General features: G+C 60.2%; 1 protein-coding gene across 3 annotated transcripts in view; it reads right to left on the reverse strand.

Moving 5' to 3' along the window:
• Nucleotides 1-13,569: 13,569 nt before the first annotated feature.
• The window catches only part of LOC142005103 (myosin-7), a 31,250-nt gene continuing 22,442 nt past the window's right edge, over nucleotides 13,570-22,377 (reverse strand). For all 3 annotated transcript variants that reach the window (XM_074982800.1, XM_074982801.1, XM_074982799.1), the window contains 13 exons: nucleotides 22,005-22,131; nucleotides 21,592-21,710; nucleotides 21,274-21,470; nucleotides 20,121-20,304; nucleotides 18,131-18,296; nucleotides 17,877-18,001; nucleotides 15,652-15,960; nucleotides 15,368-15,571; nucleotides 14,981-15,106; nucleotides 14,585-14,860; nucleotides 14,178-14,273; nucleotides 13,820-13,954; nucleotides 13,570-13,728 (listed from right to left, as the gene is read on the reverse strand). In XM_074982800.1, the coding sequence (XP_074838901.1) occupies nucleotides 13,708-13,728; nucleotides 13,820-13,954; nucleotides 14,178-14,273; nucleotides 14,585-14,860; nucleotides 14,981-15,106; nucleotides 15,368-15,571; nucleotides 15,652-15,960; nucleotides 17,877-18,001; nucleotides 18,131-18,296; nucleotides 20,121-20,304; nucleotides 21,274-21,470; nucleotides 21,592-21,710; nucleotides 22,005-22,131 (2,085 nt within the window). In that variant the 3' untranslated portion in view covers nucleotides 13,570-13,707. The remainder of the gene's footprint in view (nucleotides 13,729-13,819; nucleotides 13,955-14,177; nucleotides 14,274-14,584; nucleotides 14,861-14,980; nucleotides 15,107-15,367; nucleotides 15,572-15,651; nucleotides 15,961-17,876; nucleotides 18,002-18,130; nucleotides 18,297-20,120; nucleotides 20,305-21,273; nucleotides 21,471-21,591; nucleotides 21,711-22,004; nucleotides 22,132-22,377) is intronic.

Here is a 22,377-nt window from a genome sequence, read left to right on the forward strand (position 1 = left end):
CGGGGAGAACCCAGGAGTCCTGGCTCCCGGCCCCTGCTCTAACCACCAGCCCCCACTGCCCCCCAGAGCCGGGAGAACCCAGGAGTCCTGGCTCCCGCCCCCCTGCTCTAACCACCAGCCCCCACTGCCCTCCCAGAGCCGGGGAGAGCCCAGGAGTCCTGGCTCCTGGCCCCTGCTCTAACCCCCAGCCCCCACTGCCCCCTCCCAGAGCCAGGGAGAGCCCAGGAGTCCTGGCTCCTGGCCCTGCTCTAACCACCAGCCCCCACTGCCCCCTCCCAGAGCCGGGGAGAGCCCAGGAGTCCTGGCTCCTGGCCCCTGCTCTAACCCCCAGCCCCCACTGCCCCCTCCCAGAGCCAGGGAGAGCCCAGGAGTCCTGGCTCCTGGCCCTGCTCTAACCACCAGCCCCCACTGCCCCCTCCCAGAGCCGGGGAGAACCCAGGAGTCCTGGCTCCCGGCCCTGCTCTAACCACCAGCCCCCACTGCCCTCCCAGAGCCGGGGAGAGCCCAGGAGTCCTGGCTCCCGGCCCCTGCTCTAACCACCAGCCCCCACTGCCCTCCCAGAGCCGGGGAGAGAACCCAGGAGTCCTGGCTCCCGGCCCCTGCTCTAACCACCAGCCCCCACTGCCCCCCCAGAGCCGGGAGAACCCAGGAGTCCTGGCTCCCGGCCCCTGCTCTACCCACCAGCCCCCACTGCCCCCCAGAGCCGGGAGAACCCAGGAGTCCTGGCTCCCCCGAGTGACACGGGGACGTGGCCGCCGATGCTGTGGGCTGCTCCCCCGTGACAGGAATTCTGGCGAACCCCACAAGGGGGCGAGGAGCAGGGGGGGCAGCAGCCCCATGGGCGCATGTCCCAGCCCGCGACCTTCGCTGGTGCTGCTCAGTTCAGGCCAGTGGGCAAAACATCAGCCCCTGGTGTCCGTCCGTCCCCTCTGCCCCCCCGTCCGTCTGTCCGTCCGTCCCCTCTGCCCCGGTGTCTGTCCTGCCCCCCCGTCCGTCCGTCCGTCCCCTCTGCCCCCCCGTCCGTCTGTCCGTCCGTCCCCTCTGCCCCGGTGTCTGTCCTGCCCCCCCGTCCGTCTGTCCGTCTGTCCCCTCTGCCCTGGTGTCCATCCTGCCCCCCCGTCCGTCTGTCTGTCTGTCCCCTCTGCCCCGGTGTCTGTCCTGCGCCCCCGTCCGTCTGTCTGTCCCCTCTGCCCCGGTGTCCGTCCTGCCCCCCCGTCCATCTGTCCGTCCCCTCTGCCCCGGTGTCCATCCTGCCCCCCCGTCCATCTGTCTGTCCCCTCTGCCCCGGTGTCTGTCCTGCCCCCCCGTCCGTCTGTCCGTCCCCTCTGCCCCGGTGTCCGTCCTGCCCCCCCGTCCGTCTGTCTGTCTGTCCCCTCTGCCCCGGTGTCCGTCCTGCCCCCCCGTCCGTCTGTCCGTCCCCTCTGCCCCGGTGTCCGTCCTGCCCCCCCGTCCGTCTGTCCGTCCCCTCTGCCCCGGTGTCCATCCTGCCCCCCCGTCCATCTGTCTGTCCCCTCTGCCCCGGTGTCCGTCCTGCCCCCCCGTCCGTCTGTCCGTCCCCTCTGCCCCGGTGTCCGTCCTGCCCCCCCGTCCATCTGTCTGTCCCCTCTGCCCCGGTGTCCGTCCTGCCCCCCCGTCCGTCTGTCTGTCCCCTCTGCCCCGGTGTCCGTCCTGCCCCCCCGTCCATCTGTCTGTCTGTCCCCTCTGCCCCGGTGTCTGTCCTGCCCCCCTGTCCGTCTGTCTGTCCCCTCTGCCCCGGTGTCCGTCCTGCCCCCCCGTCCGTCTGTCTGTCCCCTCTGCCCCGGTGTCCGTCCTGCCCCCCCGTCCGTCTGTCCATCCGTCCCCTCTGCCCCGGTGTCCGTCCTGCCCCCCCGTCCGTCTGTCCATCCGTCCCCTCTGCCCCGGTGTCCGTCCTGCCCCCCCCGTCTGTGTGTCCCCTGCCACCTCTGTCTGTCCGTCCCCTCTGCCCCGGTGTCTGTCCTGCCCCTTGTCCATCTGTCCCCCTGCCCCTCTCCATCCGCCCGTCCCCTCTGCCCCTCTTGCCCTACAGCCATCAAGCTTTCCGTGCCCCCCCCGCCTCCCTTGGGTGAGCGGGTGGCTGTTCTCTTGGGTGGTGGGTGGGTTCGATCCTTGGGGGTCGGAGGAGTTCCGAGCTGTAGGGCCGCCACGAGGGGCCCAGCTCTGTGAGGACTGGGGTGGTCCACGCCTTGCGCGTGGCTGGAAGGGCGTAAGGGCCAGTCACTTGTTGGGGGGGGCAGGGGGCCCTGGTGTGGCGGGCGAGTGGCTTGTCTGGGGCACCAGCGACTGGATTGTGGTTGTGTTGGTTTGTGGTGCGCTGGGGGGCCGGCGCTTGGTGGTTTCTTGGGGTAGATGGTGATTTCCTTGCGGGGTTGGATGAGTGTTGGCTTGTGTGTCCTGCAGAGCTATTGTGCCGGTGTCGGGTTCGGTGTGTGGTTGTGCGCTGTTCGTTTGCTTGGTGTGTTACTTGCTGGTTGGGGGATGTGGCTGAGTGACTGTGCAGGGTGGTGGTTGTGTTAGTTGGGGGTGTGGGTTGTTGTGACCGGGTTCCTGTGTAGAGTGTGTTAATTGCCAGCTGTGGGGAGGGACGGGGCGAGGGGGGGTGGGATTTGCAGGTGCTCTTTGTGTTGCTAAAAGGGTTTAATGTGAGTTCCTGCCAGTGTCACAGGGTGAAATGGGGGGCAGCTGGGAGTGGGGGAGCTGTGGGTGGGGGTTGGGGGGGGCTGCAGGCTGGGGGGGGGGTGCAGGTGGGGTGTGGGGGCTGCAAACTGGGAATGGGGGGGGCCTGTGGGTGGGGAGTAGGGGGGCGCTGCAGGCCAGGAGCGGGGGGGCTGTGGGTGGGGGGGCTGTAGGCCAGGAGCGGGGGGGCTGTGGGGGGGGGGGGCTGTAGGCCGGGAGAGGGGAGCTGTGGATGGGGTGTGGGGGCTGCAGGCCGGGAGCGGGAGGGCGCTGCAGGCCGGGAGTGGGCAGGGCTGCAGGTGGGGGGGGCTGTAGGCCGGGAGCCAGGGGCTGTGGATGTGGTGTGCGGGGGCTGCAGGCTAGGAGCGGGGGGGCTGCGGGCGGGGGGCGCTGCAGGTGGTAGGGGGCTCTAGGCCGGGAGTGGGGGGGCTGTGGATGGGGAGTGGGGGGGCTGCAGGCTGGGAGCAGGGGGGCTACGGGCAGGGGGCGCTGCAGGTGGGGGGGAGGGCTGTAGGCCGGGAGCGTGGGGCTGTGGATGGGGTGGGGGGGGGCTGCAGGCCGGGGGGGGTGTGGGGGCTGCAGGCCGGGAGCGGGGGGGTTGCGGGTGGGGGGCGCTGCAGGTGCGGGGGGGCTGCAGGCCGGGAGCGGGGGGGTTGCGGGTGAGGTGTGGGGGCTGTAGGCCGGGAGCGGGGGGCTGTGGATGGGGTGTGTGGGGGCTGCAGGCCGGGAGCGGGGGGGTGCGGGTGGGGTGTGGGGGCTGCAGGCCGGGAGTGGGGGGGTGCGGGTGGGGTGTGGGGGCTGTAGGCCGGGAGCGGGGGGCTGTGGATGGGGTGTGTGGGGGCTGCAGGCCGGGAGCGGGGGGGTGCGGGTGGGGTGTGGGGGGGGCTGTAGGCCGGGAGCGGGGGGCTGTGGATGGGGTGTGTGGGGGCTGCAGGCCGGGAGCGGGGGGGGTGCGGGTGGGGTGTGGGGGGGCTGCAGGCTGGGAGCGGGGGGGCTGCGGGCGGGGGGCGCTGCAGGTGGTGGGGGGCTGTAGGCCGGGACTGGGGGGGGCTGCAGGCTAGGAGCGGGGGGGCTGCGGGCGGGGGGCGCTGCAGGTGGTGGGGGGCTCTAGGCTGGGAGTGGGGGGGCTGTGGATGGGGAGTGGGGGGGCTGCAGGCTGGGAGCGGGGGGGCTGCAGGTGGGGGGGGCTGTAGGCTGGGAGTGGGGGGGCTGTGGATGTGATGTGGGGGGGGTGCAGGCTGGGAGCGGGGGGGCTGCGGGCGGGGGGCGCTGCAGGTGGGGGGGGCTGTAGGCTGGGAGTGGGGGGGCTGTGGATGGGGAGTGGGGGGGCTGCAGGCTGGGAGCGGGGGGGTGCGGGTGGGGTGTGGGGGGGCTGCAGGCCGGGAGCGGGGGGGGAGCGGGTGGGGTGTGGGGGGGGCTGCAGGCCGGGACCAGGGGGGGTTGCGGGGGGGGGGGGCTGCACCTCGGGAGCGAGGAGCACCGCAGGGGCGGGGCGTGGGGGGGGGCGCACATGGCCATTGTCCCTCACACCCGCGGCCGCTGACAGCCCCGCCCCCCCCGGCCGGGCTATATCGGGACAAAGGCGGGGGGGTGGAGCTCTGTTATCGCGGAGACCAGGGAGCTGCCCCCACCCCCGCGGGCTCCGGCAGCCGGGAGGGGGCGGGGGGGGCCCTGGCTTTGTTCCCCGGACATAATGGGCACTTAATCACAATGAAGTGCCCCCCCCGTGGGAACAAGTGTCCGGCGCGCAGGCGAGAGATTCCCACGGGGCGGGCAGGTTCTCCTCACCCCCCCCCGGCCCTGCTAGTGCACCCCCCGAAACCACACTGGTAAAGGGGGGGGGGCGGGAGTGGGGGGCAGTGGTCGTGGGGGGCAGGGCTGGAGGTGGTGGGGGTCGGGAGTTGGGGGCAGTGGCCGTGGGGGGCAGGGCTGAAGGTGATGGGGGCGGGAGTGGGGGGCAGTGGTCGTGGGGGGCAGGGCTGGAGGTGATGGGGGTCGGGAGTGGGGGGCCGTGGTCATGGAGGGCAGGGCTGGAGGTGATGGGGGTCGGGAGTTGCGGGCAGTGTCCCTGGGGGACAGGGCTGGAGGTGATGGGGGTCAGGAGTGGGGGGGCAGTGGCCATGGGGGGCAGGGCTGGAGGTGATGGGGGTCAGGAGTGAGAGGCAGTGGTCGTGGGGGTCAGGGCTGGAGGTGATGGGGGTCAGGAGTGGGGGGCAGTGGCCATGGGGGGCAGGGCTGGAGGTGATGGGGGTCAGGAGTGAGAGGCAGTGGTCGTGGGGGGCAGGGCTGGAGGTGATGGGGGTCAGGAGTGGGGGGCAGTGGCCATGGGGGGCACGGCTGGAGGTGATGGGGGTCGGGAGTGAGAGGCAGTGGTCGTGGGGGGCAGGGCTGGAGGTGATGGGGGTCGGGAGTGGGGGGCCGTGGTCGTGGGGGGCAGGGCTGGAGGTGATGGGGGTCGGGAGTTGGGGGCAGTGTCCCTGGGGGACAGGGCTGGGAGCTGGGGGTTGAAAGTGAGAGGCAGTGGTCGTGGGGGGCAGGGCTGAAGGTGATGGGGGTCGGGAGTGGGGGGCCGTGGTCGTGGGGGGCAGGGCTGGAGGTGATGGGGGTCGGGAGTGAGAGGCAGTGGTCGTGGGGGGCAGGGCTGGAGGTGATGGGGGTCGGGAGTGAGAGGCAGTGGTCGTGGGGGGCAGGGCTGGAGGTGATGGGGGTCGGGAGTTGGGGGCAGTGTCCCTGGGGGACAGGGCTGGGAGCTGGGGGTTGAAAGTGAGAGGCAGTGGTCGTGGGGGGCAGGGCTGAAGGTGATGGGGGTCGGGAGTGGGGGGCCGTGGTCGTGGGGGGCAGGGCTGGAGGTGAAGGGGGTCGAAAGTGAGGGGCAGTGGCTGGGGGGCGGGGACAGCTCTCCAGTGGGTTTCACCTGCTGGCGTTGGCAGTGCTCTGACGTCAGTGGCACCGTGGGGTGGGCGGGGGGACGACAGCTGGAGGGGGAGCAGTGGGGGGAAGGAGGGGGAGGGGCTGAGCTGGATGGGGAGGCGGGCAGGGCTAGAGGCAGAGCCGGCAGGGGGGTCAGGAAGGGGAGGGGCTTGGGGGAGCAGTGGGGCAGGGGAAGGACCTGGGCACTGGGGTGCTGTATAGGGCAGAGCTGGGGGGAGGCTCAGAGGCCCCAGGCTCAGGGGTCTGCCCCCACTCTCAGCTCCCACATATGGGGAGGGGTCGGGGAGACCAGAAGAGGGTTAACAGCTCCTGGCCCCCCTCTCCCCCGCGCATTGTTACCTTCCCCCACCTGCCCAACCCAGGCGCCTGGGCGTGAGGCGGCAGCGTGGCCCGGACTCCTGGGTCCCATCTGCCTGTACTCCCGCGGCGAAGCCCACAGAACTGAGGAGGGTTTGGAAGCGGGGGCTCCGGCGGGGTCAGGCGGGAATCCTCAGCCCTGTGCGGCCCCAGCCAGTCAGAGGTGCCGAGTCGGGGCTGACGGTGACAGCCGCAGGTACGTTTGTGCCGCTCTGTGCTCTGCTCTTGGCTGAGCTCCCTGCCCAGCCCCGCCCCCGCTGCTGCGGGCTGGTGGGACGGCTCCCCCTCGGAACGGTGGGATGTCTAGTTCTGCCTCCCTTCCCCCCATCCGGCCCCCCAACACGCCACCCCTCCCAGCAGCTCTCCATTTGGCCATCCGTCCATCACCTTACTCATCCATCCATCCATCCGGCTGTCCACCCGTCCATCCCTCACCGTACCCATCCATTTGTCTGTCCATCTCCACATCCATCCACCCATCCTTCCATCCATCTCCATACTCATCCATCCACCCATCCTTCTGTCTGTCCACCCATCCATTTCCATACCCATCCATCCGGCTGTCCACCCGTCCATCCCTCACCATACCCATCCATTCGTCATCCATCTCCATATCCATCCACCCATCCTTCCGTCCGTCCATCTCCATACTCATCCGTCCATCCGGCTGTCCACCCGTCCATCCCTCACCATACCCATCCATTCGTCTATCCATCTCCACATCCATCCACCCATCCTTCCATCCATCCGTCCGTCCATCTCCATACTCATCCATCCATCCGGCTGTCCACCCGTCCATCCCTCACCATACCCATCCATTCGTCATCCATCTCCATATCCATCCATCCATCCACCCATCCTTCCGTCCGTCCATCCATCCATCTCCATACTCATCCATCCACCCATCCTTCTGTCTGTCCACCCATCCATTTCCATACCCCTCCATCCGTCTGTCCAACTGTCCATCCTTCACCATACCCATCCATTTGTCATCCATCTCCATATCCATCCACCCATCCTTCCATCCATCCGTCCGTCTCCATACTCATCCATCCATCCGGCTGTCCACCCGTCCATCCCTCACCATACCCATCCATTCGTCCATCCATTTCCATACCTATCCATCCATCTGTCTGTCCACCCGTCCATCCTTCATCATACCCATCCATTTGTCTATCCATCTCCACATCCATCCACCCATCCTTCCATCCATCCGTCCGTCCATCTCCATACTCATCCATCCATCCGGCTGTCCACCCGTCCATCCCTCACCATACCCATCCATTCGTCATCCATCTCCATATCCATCCATCCATCCACCCATCCTTCCGTCCGTCCATCCATCCATCTCCATACTCATCCATCCACCCATCCTTCTGTCTGTCCACCCATCCATTTCCATACCCCTCCATCCGTCTGTCCAACTGTCCATCCTTCACCATACCCATCCATTTGTCATCCATCTCCATATCCATCCACCCATCCTTCCATCCATCTGTCCGTCTCCATACTCATCCATCCATCCGGCTGTCCACCCGTCCATCCCTCACCGTACCCATCCATTCGTCATCCATCTCCATATCCATCCACCCATCCTTCCGTCCGTCCATCCATCCATCTCCATACTCATCCATCCACCCATCCTTCTGTCTGTCCACCCATCCATTTCCATACCCATCCATCCGGCTGTCCACCCGTCCATCCCTCACCATACCCATCCATTTGTCTATCCATCTCCACATCCATCCACCCATCCTTCCATCCATCTCCATACTCATCCGTCCATCCGGCTGTCCACCCGTCCATCCCTCACCATACCCATCCATTCGTCATCCATCTCCATATCCATCCACCCATCCTTCCGTCCGTCCATCCATCCATCTCCATACTCATCCATCCACCCATCCTTCTGTCTGTCCACCCATCCATTTCCATACCCATCCATCCGTCTGTCCAACTGTCCATCCTTCACCATACCCATCCATTCGTCATCCATCTCCACATCCATCCACCCATCCTTCCATCCATCCATCCGTCCATCTCCATACTCATCCATCCATCCGGCTGTCCACCCGTCCATCCCTCACCATACCCATCCATTCGTCATCCATCTCCATATCCATCCATCCATCCACCCATCCTTCCGTCCGTCCATCCATCCATCCATCTCCATACTCATCCATCCACCCATCCTTCTGTCTGTCCACCCATCCATTTCCATACCCATCCATCCGTCTGTCCAAGTGTCCATCCTTCACCATACCCATCCATTTGTCATCCATCTCCATACCCATCCACCCATCCTTCCATCCATCCGTCCATCTCCATACTCATCCATCCATCCGGCTGTCCACCCGTCCATCCCTCACCATACCCATCCATTCGTCCATCCATTTCCATACCCATCCATCCGTCTGTCCACCCGTCCATCCTTCATCATACCCATCCATTTGTCTATCCATCTCCACGTCCATCCACCCATCCTTCCATCCATCCGTCCGTCCGTCCATCTCCATACTCATCCATCCATCCGGCTGTCCACCCGTCCATCCCTCACCATACCCATCCATTCGTCCATCCATTTCCATACCCATCCATCCATCCGTCTGTCCACCCGTCCATCCTTCATCATACCCATCCATTTGTCTATCCATCTCCACATCCATCCACCCATCCTTCCATCCATCTCCATACTCATCCGTCCATCCGGCTGTCCACCCGTCCATCCCTCACCATACCCATCCATTCGTCATCCATCTCCATATCCATCCACCCATCCTTCCATCCATCTCCATACTCATCCGTCCATCCGGCTGTCCACCCGTCCATCCCTCACCATACCCATCCATTCGTCTATCCATCTCCACATCCATCCACCCATCCGTCCATCCACTCATCCATCCATCACCTTACCCATCCATCCATCCGGCTGTCCACCCGTCCATCCCTCACCATACCCATCCATTCGTCATCCATCTCCATATCCATCCATCCATCCACCCATCCTTCCGTCCGTCCATCCATCCATCTCCATACTCATCCATCCACCCATCCTTCTGTCTGTCCACCCATCCATTTCCATACCCATCCATCCGTCTGTCCAACTGTCCATCCTTCACCATACCCATCCATTTGTCATCCATCTCCATATCCATCCACCCATCCTTCCATCCATCCGTCCGTCTCCATACTCATCCATCCATCCGGCTGTCCACCCGTCCATCCCTCACCATACCCATCCATTCGTCCATCCATTTCCATACCTATCCATCCATCTGTCTGTCCACCCGTCCATCCTTCATCATACCCATCCATTTGTCTATCCATCTCCACATCCATCCACCCATCCTTCCATCCATCCGTCCGTCCATCTCCATACTCATCCATCCATCCGGCTGTCCACCCGTCCATCCCTCACCATACCCATCCATTCGTCCATCCATTTCCATACCCATCCATCCATCTGTCTGTCCACCCATCCATCCTTCATCATACCCATCCATTTGTCTATCCATCTCCACATCCATCCACCCAGCCTTCCATCCATCCGTCCATCCATCTCCATACTCATCCATCCATCAATCTGTCCACCTGTCCATCCCTCACCGTACCCATCCATTTGTCTATCCATCTCCACATCCATCCACCCATCCTTCCATCCATCCATCCGTCCATCTCCATACTCATCCATCCATCCGGCTGTCCACCCGTCCATCCCTCACCATACCCATCCATTCGTCATCCATCTCCATATCCATCCATCCATCCACCCATCCTTCCGTCCGTCCATCCATCCATCCATCTCCATACTCATCCATCCACCCATCCTTCTGTCTGTCCACCCATCCATTTCCATACCCATCCATCCGTCTGTCCAAGTGTCCATCCTTCACCATACCCATCCATTTGTCATCCATCTCCATACCCATCCACCCATCCTTCCATCCATCCGTCCATCTCCATACTCATCCATCCATCCGGCTGTCCACCCGTCCATCCCTCACCATACCCATCCATTCGTCCATCCATTTCCATACCCATCCATCCGTCTGTCCACCCGTCCATCCTTCATCATACCCATCCATTTGTCTATCCATCTCCACGTCCATCCACCCATCCTTCCATCCATCCGTCCGTCCGTCCATCTCCATACTCATCCATCCATCCGGCTGTCCACCCGTCCATCCCTCACCATACCCATCCATTCGTCCATCCATTTCCATACCCATCCATCCATCCGTCTGTCCACCCGTCCATCCTTCATCATACCCATCCATTTGTCTATCCATCTCCACGTCCATCCACCCATCCTTCCATCCATCCGTCCGTCCGTCCATCTCCATACTCATCCATCCATCCGGCTGTCCACCCGTCCATCCCTCACCATACCCATCCATTCGTCCATCCATTTCCATACCCATCCATCCATCTGTCTGTCCACCCGTCCATCCTTCATCATACCCATCCATTTGTCTATCCATCTCCACATCCATCCACCCAGCCTTCCATCCATCCGTCCGTCCATCTCCATACTCATCCATCCATCAATCTGTCCACCCGTCCATCCCTCACCATACCCATCCATTCGTCCATCCATCTCCATATCCATCCACCCATCCTTCCATCCATCCGTCTGTCCGTCCATCTCCATACCCATCCATCCATCCGTCTGTCCACCCGTCCATCCCTCACCACACCCATCCATTTGTCTATCCATCTCCATATCCATCCACCCATCCTTCCATCCGTCCGTCCGTCCATCCATCCATCTCCATACTCATCCATCCATCCGTCTGTCCACCCGTCCATCCTTCGCCATACCCATCCATTCGTCCATCCATCTCCATATCCATCCACCCATCCTTCCATCCATCCGTCCGTCTCCATACTCATCCATCCATCCGGCTGTCCACCCGTCCATCCCTCACCATACCCATCCATTCGTCCATCCATTTCCATACCCATCCACCCATCCTTCCGTCCGTCCATCCATCCATCTCCATACTCATCCATCCACCCATCCTTCTGTCTGTCCACCCATCCATTTCCATACCTATCCATCCATCTGTCTGTCCACCCGTCCATCCTTCATCATACCCATCCATTTGTCTATCCATCTCCACATCCATCCACCCATCCTTCCATCCATCCGTCCGTCCATCTCCATACTCATCCATCCATCCGGCTGTCCACCCGTCCATCCCTCACCATACCCATCCATTCGTCCATCCATTTCCATACCCATCCATCCATCTGTCTGTCCACCCATCCATCCTTCATCATACCCATCCATTTGTCTATCCATCTCCACATCCATCCACCCAGCCTTCCATCCATCCGTCCATCCATCTCCATACTCATCCATCCATCAATCTGTCCACCTGTCCATCCCTCACCATACCCATCCATTCGTCCATCCATCTCCATCCACCCATCCTTCCATCCATCCGTCTGTCCGTCCATCTCCATACCCATCCATCCATCCGTCTGTCCACCCGTCCATCCCTCACCACACCCGTCCATTTGTCTATCCATCTCCATATCCATCCACCCATCCTTCCATCCGTCCGTCCGTCCATCCATCCATCTCCATACTCATCCATCCATCCATCTGTCCACCCGTCCATCCTTCGCCATACCCATCCATTCATCATCCATCTCCATACCCATCCACCCATCCTTCCATCCATCCATCTCCAGATCCATCCATCCATCCTTCCGCCCATCCGTCCATCTGGCCTTCCATCCATCCATCTCCATACCCATCCATCCATCCGGCTGTCCACCCGTCCATCCCTCACCATACCCATCCATTTGTCTATCCATCTCCATATCCATCCACCCATCCTTCCATCCATCCGTCCGTCCATCTCCATACTCATCCATCCGTCTGTCCACCCGTCCATCCCTCACCATACCCATGCATTCGTCCATCCTTCTCCATACCCATCCACCCATCCTTCCATCTGTCCGTCCATCCATCTCCATATCCATCCTTCTGTCTGTCTACCCATCCATCTCCATACTCATCCATCCATCTGTCTGTCCACCCGTCCATCCTTCATCATACCCATCCATTTGTCTATCCATCTCCATATCCATCCACCCATCCTTCCGTCCATCCATCCGTCCATCTCCATACTCATCCATCTATCCGGCTGTCCACCCGTCCATCCCTCACCATACACATCCATTCGTCATCCATCTCCATCTCCATCCATCCACCCATCCTTCCATTCTTCCATCTGTCCATCCGTCCACCCATCCATCTCCATACTCATCCGTCCACCCATCCTTCTGTCTGTCCACCCATCCATTTCCAAACCCATCCATCCATCTGTCTGTCCAACTGTCCATCCTTCACCATACCCATCCATTAGTCATCCATCTCCATACCCATCCACCCATCCTTCCATCCATCCGTCCATCCATCCATCTCCATACTCATCCATCCGTCTGTCCACCCGTCCATCCTTCATCATACCCATCCATTCGTCCATTCATCTCCATACCCATCCACCCATCCTTCCATCCGTCCGTTTGTCCATCCATCTCCATACCCATCCACCCATCCTTCCATCCATCCGTCTGTCTATCCATCTCCATACTCATCCATCCATCCGTCTGTCCGTCCATCTCCATACATCCGTCTGTCCGTCCATCTCCATACCCATCCACCCATCCTTCCGTCCGTCCATCTCCATATTCATCCATCCATCCGTCCAACCATCCATCCATCCTTCCGTCCATCCTTCACCATACCCATCCATTCGTCATCCATCTCCATACCCATCCACCCATCCTTCCGTCCGTCCATCTCCATATTCATCCATCCATCCATCTGTCCAACCATCCACCCATCCTTCCCTCCACCCGTCTGTCCATCCGTCCATCTGCAGACTCATCCACCCATCCTTCCATCTGTCCGTCCGTCCATCCATCTCCATACTCATCCATCCATCCGTCTGTCCATCCGTCCATCTCCATATCCACCCATCCTTCCATCCATCCGTCCGTCCATCCATCCATCTCCATCCTCCTGGACGCGTGGGTCCTGGCGGGCCTGTGCCCACGACAGCTCACGCTGCAGACGCCTGTGAGTCAATAACCTGCCCCAGGGCTGCTCCTCGTTCTCCAGGGCACCGACTGACTTGGCCCCCTCTCTGACACTGAACAACAGCACAGCCTCAGGGAGAATCATTTAGGAGTTCAGGGGACATCCTAGGAGGACGTTGCTGTGGGGGAGCCAGGTTGGGGACCCAGCAGGGGGTGCTGGGCAGCAGGGGAGGGCCCAGTAGGGGGTGCTGGGGAGCAGGGGGCAGGGGCCCTGCAGGGGGCGCTGGGTGGCGGGGGGTCTGCAGGGGGTGCTGGGTGGCGGGGGGGCTGCAGGGGGGGCCCTGCAGGGGGTGCTGGGCGGTGGGGGGGAGTGGAGGGGGCCCTGCAGTGGGCGCTGGGCGGCAGGGGAGCAGGGGCGGGGGCCGTGCAGGGGCCGCTGGGCGGTGGGGGGGAGCAGTGGGAGCAGGGGCGGGGGCCCTGCAGGGGGCGCCGAGCCGTGGGAAGCGCATACATCGAGTCACACACCAGGCGCTTGGTGCTGTACATTGCGTTTTATTCCACAGCCCGGCGAAGGCAGGGGGGTACGACGCCGAGACCCAGAGAGGGGGAGCGGGCCCCGGGGGCGGGGGCTGTCGGTCGCTGGGACTCCAGGGCGGGGCGCGACGGGAGTCACTCCTCATTCAGCCCCTTCTGTGGAGGAAGAGAGAGACGGGGGGGTCAGTGGGAGGGTAGAGCTGCGGGGAAGGGGCAGGAGAAGCGGGGGGGGGGGGGAGGGACTCACCTTGGCAGTGATATCTCGACTCTTGGCCCGCAGCTTGTTGACCTGGGACTCGGCGATGTCAGCCCGCTCCTCCGCCTCATCCAGCTCGTGCTGCACCTTGCGGAACTTGGCCAGGTTGGAGTTGGCCTGTTCCTCCTGCCGGTGGGGAGAAGAACCGGGGCGTTACCCAGTGGAACTGCCCGCCGCTGGGTTTCCATCAGACCAGGGAAAGGGCCGGTGGGGAGGCCATCAATCTTCTATCAGCTCTCCAGGCCCCCGCCCGCTCCTCCGTCCACCAGCCCGGCCATCTCCCGGCGCAGGAGTGGGTCCCGCTTCCCGAACGCCCCGTGAGGAGGGTCTAGAATGCCGGGGCACTCACCGCCTCCTCCGCCTGCCGCTTGTAGGCTTTGACCTTCAGCTGCAGTTTGTCGACCAGGTCCTGGAGACGGATCAGGTTCTTCCTGTCCTCCTCGGTCTGCAGAGCGAAGGGGAAAGCCATTCTGGATTCGGCCAGTGGCTCTGGAACCTGGACACTCAAGCACCCGTGGGGGTCTGGATTCCCCCCACCTTCCCTGCATGGCTGAGGCTACATCTCAAAAGGCCAGGGGAGAGGATGAGGGTTTATGGAGGTGCTGTGTACTCGACTGGGTGCTGTTGACAGCCCGGGTTCTAGATCGCAAGGGGCAGGGCGTGTTCTAAGACCCTCATGTTCCAGACCACACAACCAGTGGACCGCCAGGTGTGCCGCTCCTCTTGCTGCTAGACCCACCGCCTCCCGGTGGCTACCTGGTAGGTGAGCTCCTTGATGCGCCGCTCCGACTTCCGCAGCCCCTTGATGCTCTCCGCGTTGCGCTTCTGCTCCGACTCCAGCTCGTTCTCGAGCTCCCGGACTCGCGCCTCCAGCTTCTGCAGCTGCTTCTTGCCGCCCTTGAGGGCCAGCTGCTCGGCCTCGTCCAGCCGCAGCTGCAGGTCCTTGATGGTCTGCTCCATGTTCTTCTTCATCCGCTCCAGGTGGGCGCTGGTGTCCTGCTCCTTCTTCAGCTCCTCCGCCATCATGGCCGCCTGCCGGCCACAAAGAAGAGTTACTCCCGGCCGCCCTGCACCCGCCAGTCCCAGCCCTGGGGCTGAGTGGGAGCCAGCGCCCCACAGGGGCAGGCCCCTGCCCCATTTCCCAGCACTCACATCCGTGATGGCTTTCTTGGCCTTCTCCTCGGCATTCCTGCACTCCTGTATGGCCTCCTCCACCTCGGACTGCAGCTGGGACAGGTCCGCCTCCATCTTCTTCTTCTGGTTGATCAGGCTGGTGTTCTAGAGAAAGACCAGGGGAGACAGGACCGCAGAGGTGGCACCACAACTCAGCACGGTTCCCTCAGCACTCAGGACTAGGACACCAGAATCCTTCCCCACCACCCAGTGCTGGGATCCAGCCACGTTCCGGGGCCCCACCTCGCCCATGGCCTTCGCTAATGAAAAAGGAAGCCCGTGTGGTTGTGATCCAGACCCACCCTGGAAGAGGAAACGTTCTAGACTATTATGTGGCGGTGGGGCCGGGGCCGGGGCTGGTGTTACCTGGGTGTGGAGCAGCTGCACCCTTTCGCTGGCTTCGATCAGCTCCTGCTCGGCCAGTTTCCGGGCGCGCTCCGTCTGCTCCACCACAGCTCGCAGCTCCTCCAGCTCGGCCGTCAGCAGGTTGTTCCGCCGCTCCACGATGGCGATGTTCTCCTTCAGGTCCTCGTTGGCCCGAACCACATCGTCCAGCTGGATCTGAGTGTCCTGGGATGGGGGGAGACCCGGCCATGAGACAGGAGAACAACCAGGACCACCCCACACCGCACAGACCCCCCCGCAGGTACCTTGATCAAAGCCTGTAGCTGCTTGACTTGCTTCTGGGCCTCGGCCGCCATGCGGTTGGCATGGCTCAGCTGAATCTCCATCTCGTTGAGGTCGCCCTCCATCTTCTTCTTCACCCGCAGCGCCTCGTTGCGGCTGCGGGTCTCGGCGTCCAGCGAGGTCTGCAGCGAATCCACCACCCGCAGGTGGTTCCGCTTGGCCTGCTCCATCTCCTCGTCCTTCTCCGCCAGCTTCCGCTCGAAGTCCGCCTTGAGCTGGTTAAACTCCAGCTGGGCCCGCAAGATTTTCCCCTCCTCGTGCTCCAGGGAGGCCTGTGGGGTGGGAGGAAAGAGTGAGGGAGGAAGGAAGGAAGATGATGTCATGGGGGAGGGAAGGAAGGAGACGTAATGGGGAAGGAAGGTGACGTAACGGGAGAAGGAAGGAAGGAAGGTGACATAACGGGAGAAGGAAGGAAGATGATATAATGGTTGAATGAAGGAAGGAAGGAAGGTGACGTAACAGGAGGAGGAAGGAAGGAAGATGATGTAACGGGAGAAGGAAGGAAGGAAGGAAGGTGACGTAACGGGAGAAGGAAGGAAGGAAGGAAGGTGACGTAATGGGGGAAGGAAGGAAGATGATGTAAGGAAGGAAGATGATATAATGGGTGAAGGAAGGAAGGAAGGAAGGAAGATGATGTAACAGGAGAAGGAAGGAAGGAAGGAAGATGATATAATGGGTGAAGGAAGGTGATGTAACAGGAAGAGGAAGGAAGGAAAGAAGATGAAGTAATGGGGGAAGGAAGGAAGATGACGTAATGGGAGGAGGAAGGAAGGAAGGAAGATGATGTAAGGAAGGAAGATGACGTAACAGGAGAAGGAAGGAAGGAAGGAAGTGATGGAAGGAAGGAAGGAAGATGATGTAAGGAAGGAAGGAAGATGATATAACGGGTGAAGGAAGGAAGATGAGGTAACGGGAGAAGGTAGGAAGGAAGGAAGATGATGTAAGGAAGGAAGATGACGTAACGGGGGAAGGAAGGAAGGAAGGAAGGAAGATGATGTAACGGGGGAAGGAAGGAAGGAAGGAAGATGATGTAACGTGAGAAGGAAGGAAGGAAGGAAGATGACGTAACAGGAGGTGGAAGGAAGGAAGGAAGGAAGATGACGTAACGGGGGAAGGAAGGAAGGAAGGAAGATGACGTAACAGGAGGTGGAAGGAAGGAAGGAAGGAAGGTGACGTAACGGGAGGAGGAAGGAAGGTGACGTAACGGGGGAAGGAAGGAAGGTGATGTAACGGGGGAAGGAAGGAAGGTGATGTAACGGGAGAAGGAAGGAAGGAAGGAAGGTGACGTAACGGGGGAAGGAAGGAAGGTGATGTAACGGGAGAAGGAAGGAAGGAAGGAAGGTGATGTAACGTGAGAAGGAAGGAAGGAAGGAAGATGACGTAACGGGGGAAGGAAGAAAGGTGATGTAACGTGGGAAGGAAGGAAGGAAGATGACGTAACGGGGGAAGGAAGGAAGGAAGGAAGATGATGTAACGTGAGAAGGAAGGAAGGAAGGAAGATGACGTAACAGGAGGTGGAAGGAAGGAAGGAAGGAAGGTGACGTAACGGGAGGAGGAAGGAAGGTGACGTAACGGGGGAAGGAAGGAAGGAAGGAAGGTGACGTAACGGGGGAAGGAAGGAAGGTGATGTAACGGGAGAAGGAAGGAAGGAAGGAAGGTGACATAACGGGAGGAGGAAGGAAGGAAGGAAGGTGACGTAACGGGGGAAGGAAGGAAGGAAGGAAGGTGACGTAACGGGGGAAGGAAGGAAGGTGACGTAACGGGGGAAGGAAGGAAGGAAGGAAGGTGACGTAACGGGGGAAGGAAGGAAGGTGATGTAACGGGAGAAGGAAGGAAGGTGACGTAACGGGGGAAGGAAGGAAGGTGATGTAACGGGAGAAGGAAGGAAGGTGATGTAACGGGAGAAGGAAGGAAGGAAGGAAGGTGATGTAACGGGAGAAGGAAGGAAGGAAGGAAGGTGACGTAACGGGAGGAGGAAGGAAGGAAGGAAGGAAGGTGACGTAACGGGAGGAGGAAGGAAGGAAGGAAGGTGACGTAACGGGAGGAGGAAGGAAGGTGACGTAACGGGAGGAGGAAGGAAGAAGACTCACAAGTGTGGCAGGCAGGAAGAAGAATGAGGAAAATGAAACCAGATGCGATCGAGCTGGCGCCACCCCCCCCGGTGGCCATACTCAGCCGGGCCGCTCACCTCAGCCTCCTCCAGCGCTGCCTGCAGCTCCATCTTCTCTGCCTCCAGCTGCTTCCGCACCTTCTCCAGCTCGTGGATGGTTTTGCCACTGGTTCCCAGCTGCTCCGTCAGGTCTGAGATCTCCTCTGTGGGGTGAGGGGGCGGTGCTCAGCCAAGGCGCTGGGGGGAGAGCGTCTAACCCCAGGGGGCGCTGGGCTGCGGGGAGTGGGGCAGGGGGGCTCGGGGCTCGGCAGGGGGCGCCGGGGAGGTCTCACCTTGTAGGTTCTTGTTCTCCCTCTTGAAGGTCTCCAGGTGCTCCAGGGACTCCTCGTAGGCGTTCTTCAGCTTGAAGAGCTCAGTGCTGAGCGATCGCGCCTCCTTCTGCGACGACTCCAGCTCCGTCTGCGACTCCTCGAACTTCTGCTTCCACTCGGACAGGATCTGGGGGCGAGGAGTCGGTGAGAGAGTCACTGCGAGGGAGGAGCCCTCGGCCCAGCAGAGAAAACTCCCAGCTCCCAGTCCCGCTCCCTCCAGCTCTCACTCCTTCCTTCCTTCCCTTACCTCGGTTTCTCTCCCTGTCCATAAGCCCAGGCTCCCCACCCTCCAGCCCCCATCTCACAGACGAGGTCGAACGTGTCTTACCAGGCCCCTGTTCTTGATTTAAAGACGCCAAGGGATGGAGAAACCACCGTGGGCCTAGGCTGGTTCTTCTACACATCAACCCCTCTGTCTGTTAAATATTCCCACCTCATTTTGAGACTGAACACGTCATTTTTATGATTCCAGCTACCAGGTTGTGTTCTCCCCTGGGCTCTGAGTCAAGAGCGTCCAACCAGAAAACCCCACGCCCAGGTTTGATTCTTCCAGACTGCAGTCAGAGTCTCCTGGTAAGCTCAGAGACATTACGGACAGTCTCATCCTCCCAGCTCCCAACGGAGAACGAGATGGGAGGAGGGTAGAGATGTGCCCTTTTGGGGGAAGAAATATCGTTCACCACTCAGGAACCCAAACCAGAACGTTTTCTGACCAGAAATACCCAATTCTTGGTTGCTGAGGACTGTTTTTTGACTTCCTTGGCTCTATTTCTTTCCTTCCTTGATGTTGTCTCTCATTTGCTTTCTATTTTTCCCTCTATTTTATCCACCCCTTCCTTCCTTCCCCATTACATCACCTTCTTTCCTTCCTTCCCCCATTACATCATCTTCCTTCTTTCCTTCCTTCCTTCCCCATTACATCATCTTCTTTCCTTCCTTCCCCCATTACATCACCTTCCTTCTTTCCTTCCTTCCTTCCTTCCTTCCCCATTACATCATCTTCTTTCCTTCCTTCCCCCATTACATCACCTTCCTTCTTTCCTTCCTTCCTTCCTTCCCCATTACATCATCTTCTTTCCTTCCTTCCCCATTACATCATCTTCTTTCCTTCCTTCCCCCATTACATCACCTTCCTTCTTTCTTTCCTTCCTTCCTTCCTTCCCCATTACATCATCTTCTTTCCTTCCTTCCCCCATTACATCATCTTCCTTCTTTCCTTCTTTCTTTCCTTCCTTCCCCCATTACATCATCTTCTTTCCTTCCTTCCCCCATTACATCACCTTCCTTCTTTCCTTCCTTCCCCCATTACATCATCTTCCTTCTTTCCTTCCTTCCTTCCTTCCTTCCCCATTACATCATCTTCCTTCCTTCCCCGATTACATCATCTTCCTTCTTTCCTTCCTTCCTTCCTTCCTTCCCCATTACATCTTCTTCTTCCTTCCTTCCTTCCTTCCCCCATTACATCACCTTCCTTCCTTCCTTCCTTCCCCCATTACATCACCTTCCTTCCTTCCTTCCTTCCCCCATTACATCATCTTCTTTCCTTCCTTCCCCCATTACATCATCTTCCTTCTTTCCTTCTTTCTTTCCTTCCTTCCCCCATTACATCATCTTCTTTCCTTCCTTCCCCCATTACATCACCTTCCTTCTTTCCTTCCTTCCCCCATTACATCATCTTCCTTCTTTCCTTCCTTCCTTCCTTCCTTCCCCATTACATCATCTTCCTTCCTTCCCCGATTACATCATCTTCCTTCTTTCCTTCCTTCCTTCCTTCCTTCCCCATTACATCTTCTTCTTCCTTCCTTCCCCATTACATCATCTTCCTTCCTTCCCCGATTACATCATCTTCCTTCTTTCCTTCCTTCCTTCCCCCATTACATCATCTTCCTTCCTTCCTTCCCCTCTTCCCCCATTACATCATCTTCCTTCTCTCCCTCTCCCCCACACCCACCTTGTCAAAGTTCCTCTGCTTCTTGTCGAGGGCGGCAGCGGCGGCATTCGACCGCTCCACGTCCACCATCAGGTCCTCGATCTCGTTCTGCAGCCGGTGTTTGGTCTTCTCCAGTGACGAGCACTTGGCATTCACGGCCTCCACGGCCTCTTCCGCCTCCTGCAGCCGCTGCGCCAGCTTCTTCCTGCCGCCGGGGGATGCGACGGACACCGCTGGTCAGCAAAGAGCAACCTGGCCCCTAACCCACCTCCCTGGGCCTTGGAGGCACAGGAGGGTCCTGCCGATAAAAGCTGGTGACTCTGGCCTGGTGCATGGGATCCGTGTGCTCTAGATCATTCTAGACAAGTTCCCCACAGAAAATTGCCATGACACCCACTTGATACATGGGAGTGTTATGTTATAGAGAGCTCTAGACCAGCATGGAGAATTTCCTCCTGATACGTGACCAAGACACTGTCCTGGTGGGAGGAAGCCTTATGTTCTCGATGGCTCTACTCTATTAAAGACAATCTCACCACTGTATATGGCCATGACATTGGGCAGACATGTGGGTACCTTACGATCTAGACCACTCAAGACAAAAGGAGTTTCAGGTCCATGCTGGGAAACAAAGAGATACACAAACCTTCACTGGAAGATGGAAGGAAATAGAGAGATAGGAGGAATGGGGAGCTCAGGAGGCAGGAGGAAAGGAAAGGAAAAAAATGAACAGGAAGAACAAAACATGGGGGAAAAAGAAGGGACTAGAAAAAATAAAGGAGAGGAAGAGGAAAGGAGAAAAGAGAAAGAATGGGACAGAAATGAAAAAGGAGAACAGAATGCATGGAAGAAGGAAAAAGAACAAAAAATGGAAGAATGACCAAATGGATGAAAGAACAAGTGAATGAGAAAGAAAGAAAGAACGAACGAACTACTTTAGAGAAATCCCCACCAGAAAATGTCCAAACTGTTGGCTGGCCCCATTGGATCCTGGTGTTCTAGATGTCTCTAGACTGCTCTAGACAAGTCCCCAGCAGAAAATGTTCAAAGTGTTGACTGGCCCCATCAGACCCTGGTGTTCTAAGGCGGCTCTGGACCACTCTAGACCCGTTCTGAGGACGGGGTAAGACAGGGCGGTGGGTGTGGTCAGAAGGGAAGCCGCCCGGCCACTCACTTGGCCTCCTCCAGCTCCTCCGTCCGCTGGATGGCGTCTGTCTCGTACTTGGTCCTCCACTGGGCCACCTCGGAGTTGGCCTTGGAGAGGGAGCGTTGCAGCTCGGCCTTGGCCTCCGTCTCCTCCTCGTACTGCTCCCGCAGCAGGTCGCAGTCATGCCGGGCCGACTGCAGGGCGTGGGCCAGGGCATTCTTCGCCTGTGGGGGTGGGTGGAGAACTCTGCTGGTGGTCCTCACTCCCGACCCTCAGCCCCTGCCCACCTGGCCCTGCCATTGCCCCTCACTCCCAACCCACAGCCCCTGCCCGCCTGGCCCTTGCCTTGGCTTCTTCCTCTAGTTGCCTCTTGAGATCTTCCAGCTGCTGGGTGTAGGTGAGTTTCCCCCGCGTGAGCTGGTTGATCAGGGCGTCCTTCTCATCCAGCTGCCGGGAGAGCTCGCCTGGCGCAGGGCAGAAAGGGACGAATAGGGACCCATGCACTGCAGAGATCCCCGCCCCAGTGCTCGGGGGTGATAGGAGGGGGCTCCTGGGGGTGAGGGAGCTCCACATAGGGCACAGGGCTTGGGGGTAAGACTTGGGGGGCCCCAGAGAGGGGCAGAGGATGGGGAGAAGAGTGATGGGTTGATGTGTATGATGTGGAGGGGATTGTGTACCAGTGGTGTAGGGTCTCAGGGGTGTCAGGGCTGTGAGGTATGAGGGTTGCAGGGTCCCAGGGTGTCGGGGTCCCCACTCACCGTTCTCAGCCTGGAGCTTGGCGCGCTGGGTGGTGAGGTCGTTCACAAGGCGCTGTGCCTCCTCCCACTTGGTCCGGTGCTCGTTCATCTGGTCCTCCAGCGTGCGGCACATCTTCTCCAGGTTGGCCTGGGCCGGGGCAGCGCCGGGGGGTGAAGAGGGAAACAGGGGGATGAAGGAGCAGCAGGAAAGAGGGACCCCAAACCACCAGGGGGCTGGCAGAACAAGAGGCCCCTCCCACTGCAGCACTGACCCCGCCCATTAGTTAAGGCCCCGCCTTCCCCCGGGTTGGCCCGATTGGGCACTTTGGCCTTGAGCGCTGGTGCTCAAGTTGGAGTCAGTAGCTCCTCCCATGCCCAGGCCGGTCACGCAGCT

The sequence above is a fragment of the Carettochelys insculpta genome, chromosome 32 (genome assembly GCF_033958435.1).
Source record: "Carettochelys insculpta isolate YL-2023 chromosome 32, ASM3395843v1, whole genome shotgun sequence".
Taxonomy (NCBI): Eukaryota; Metazoa; Chordata; order Testudines; family Carettochelyidae; genus Carettochelys; species Carettochelys insculpta.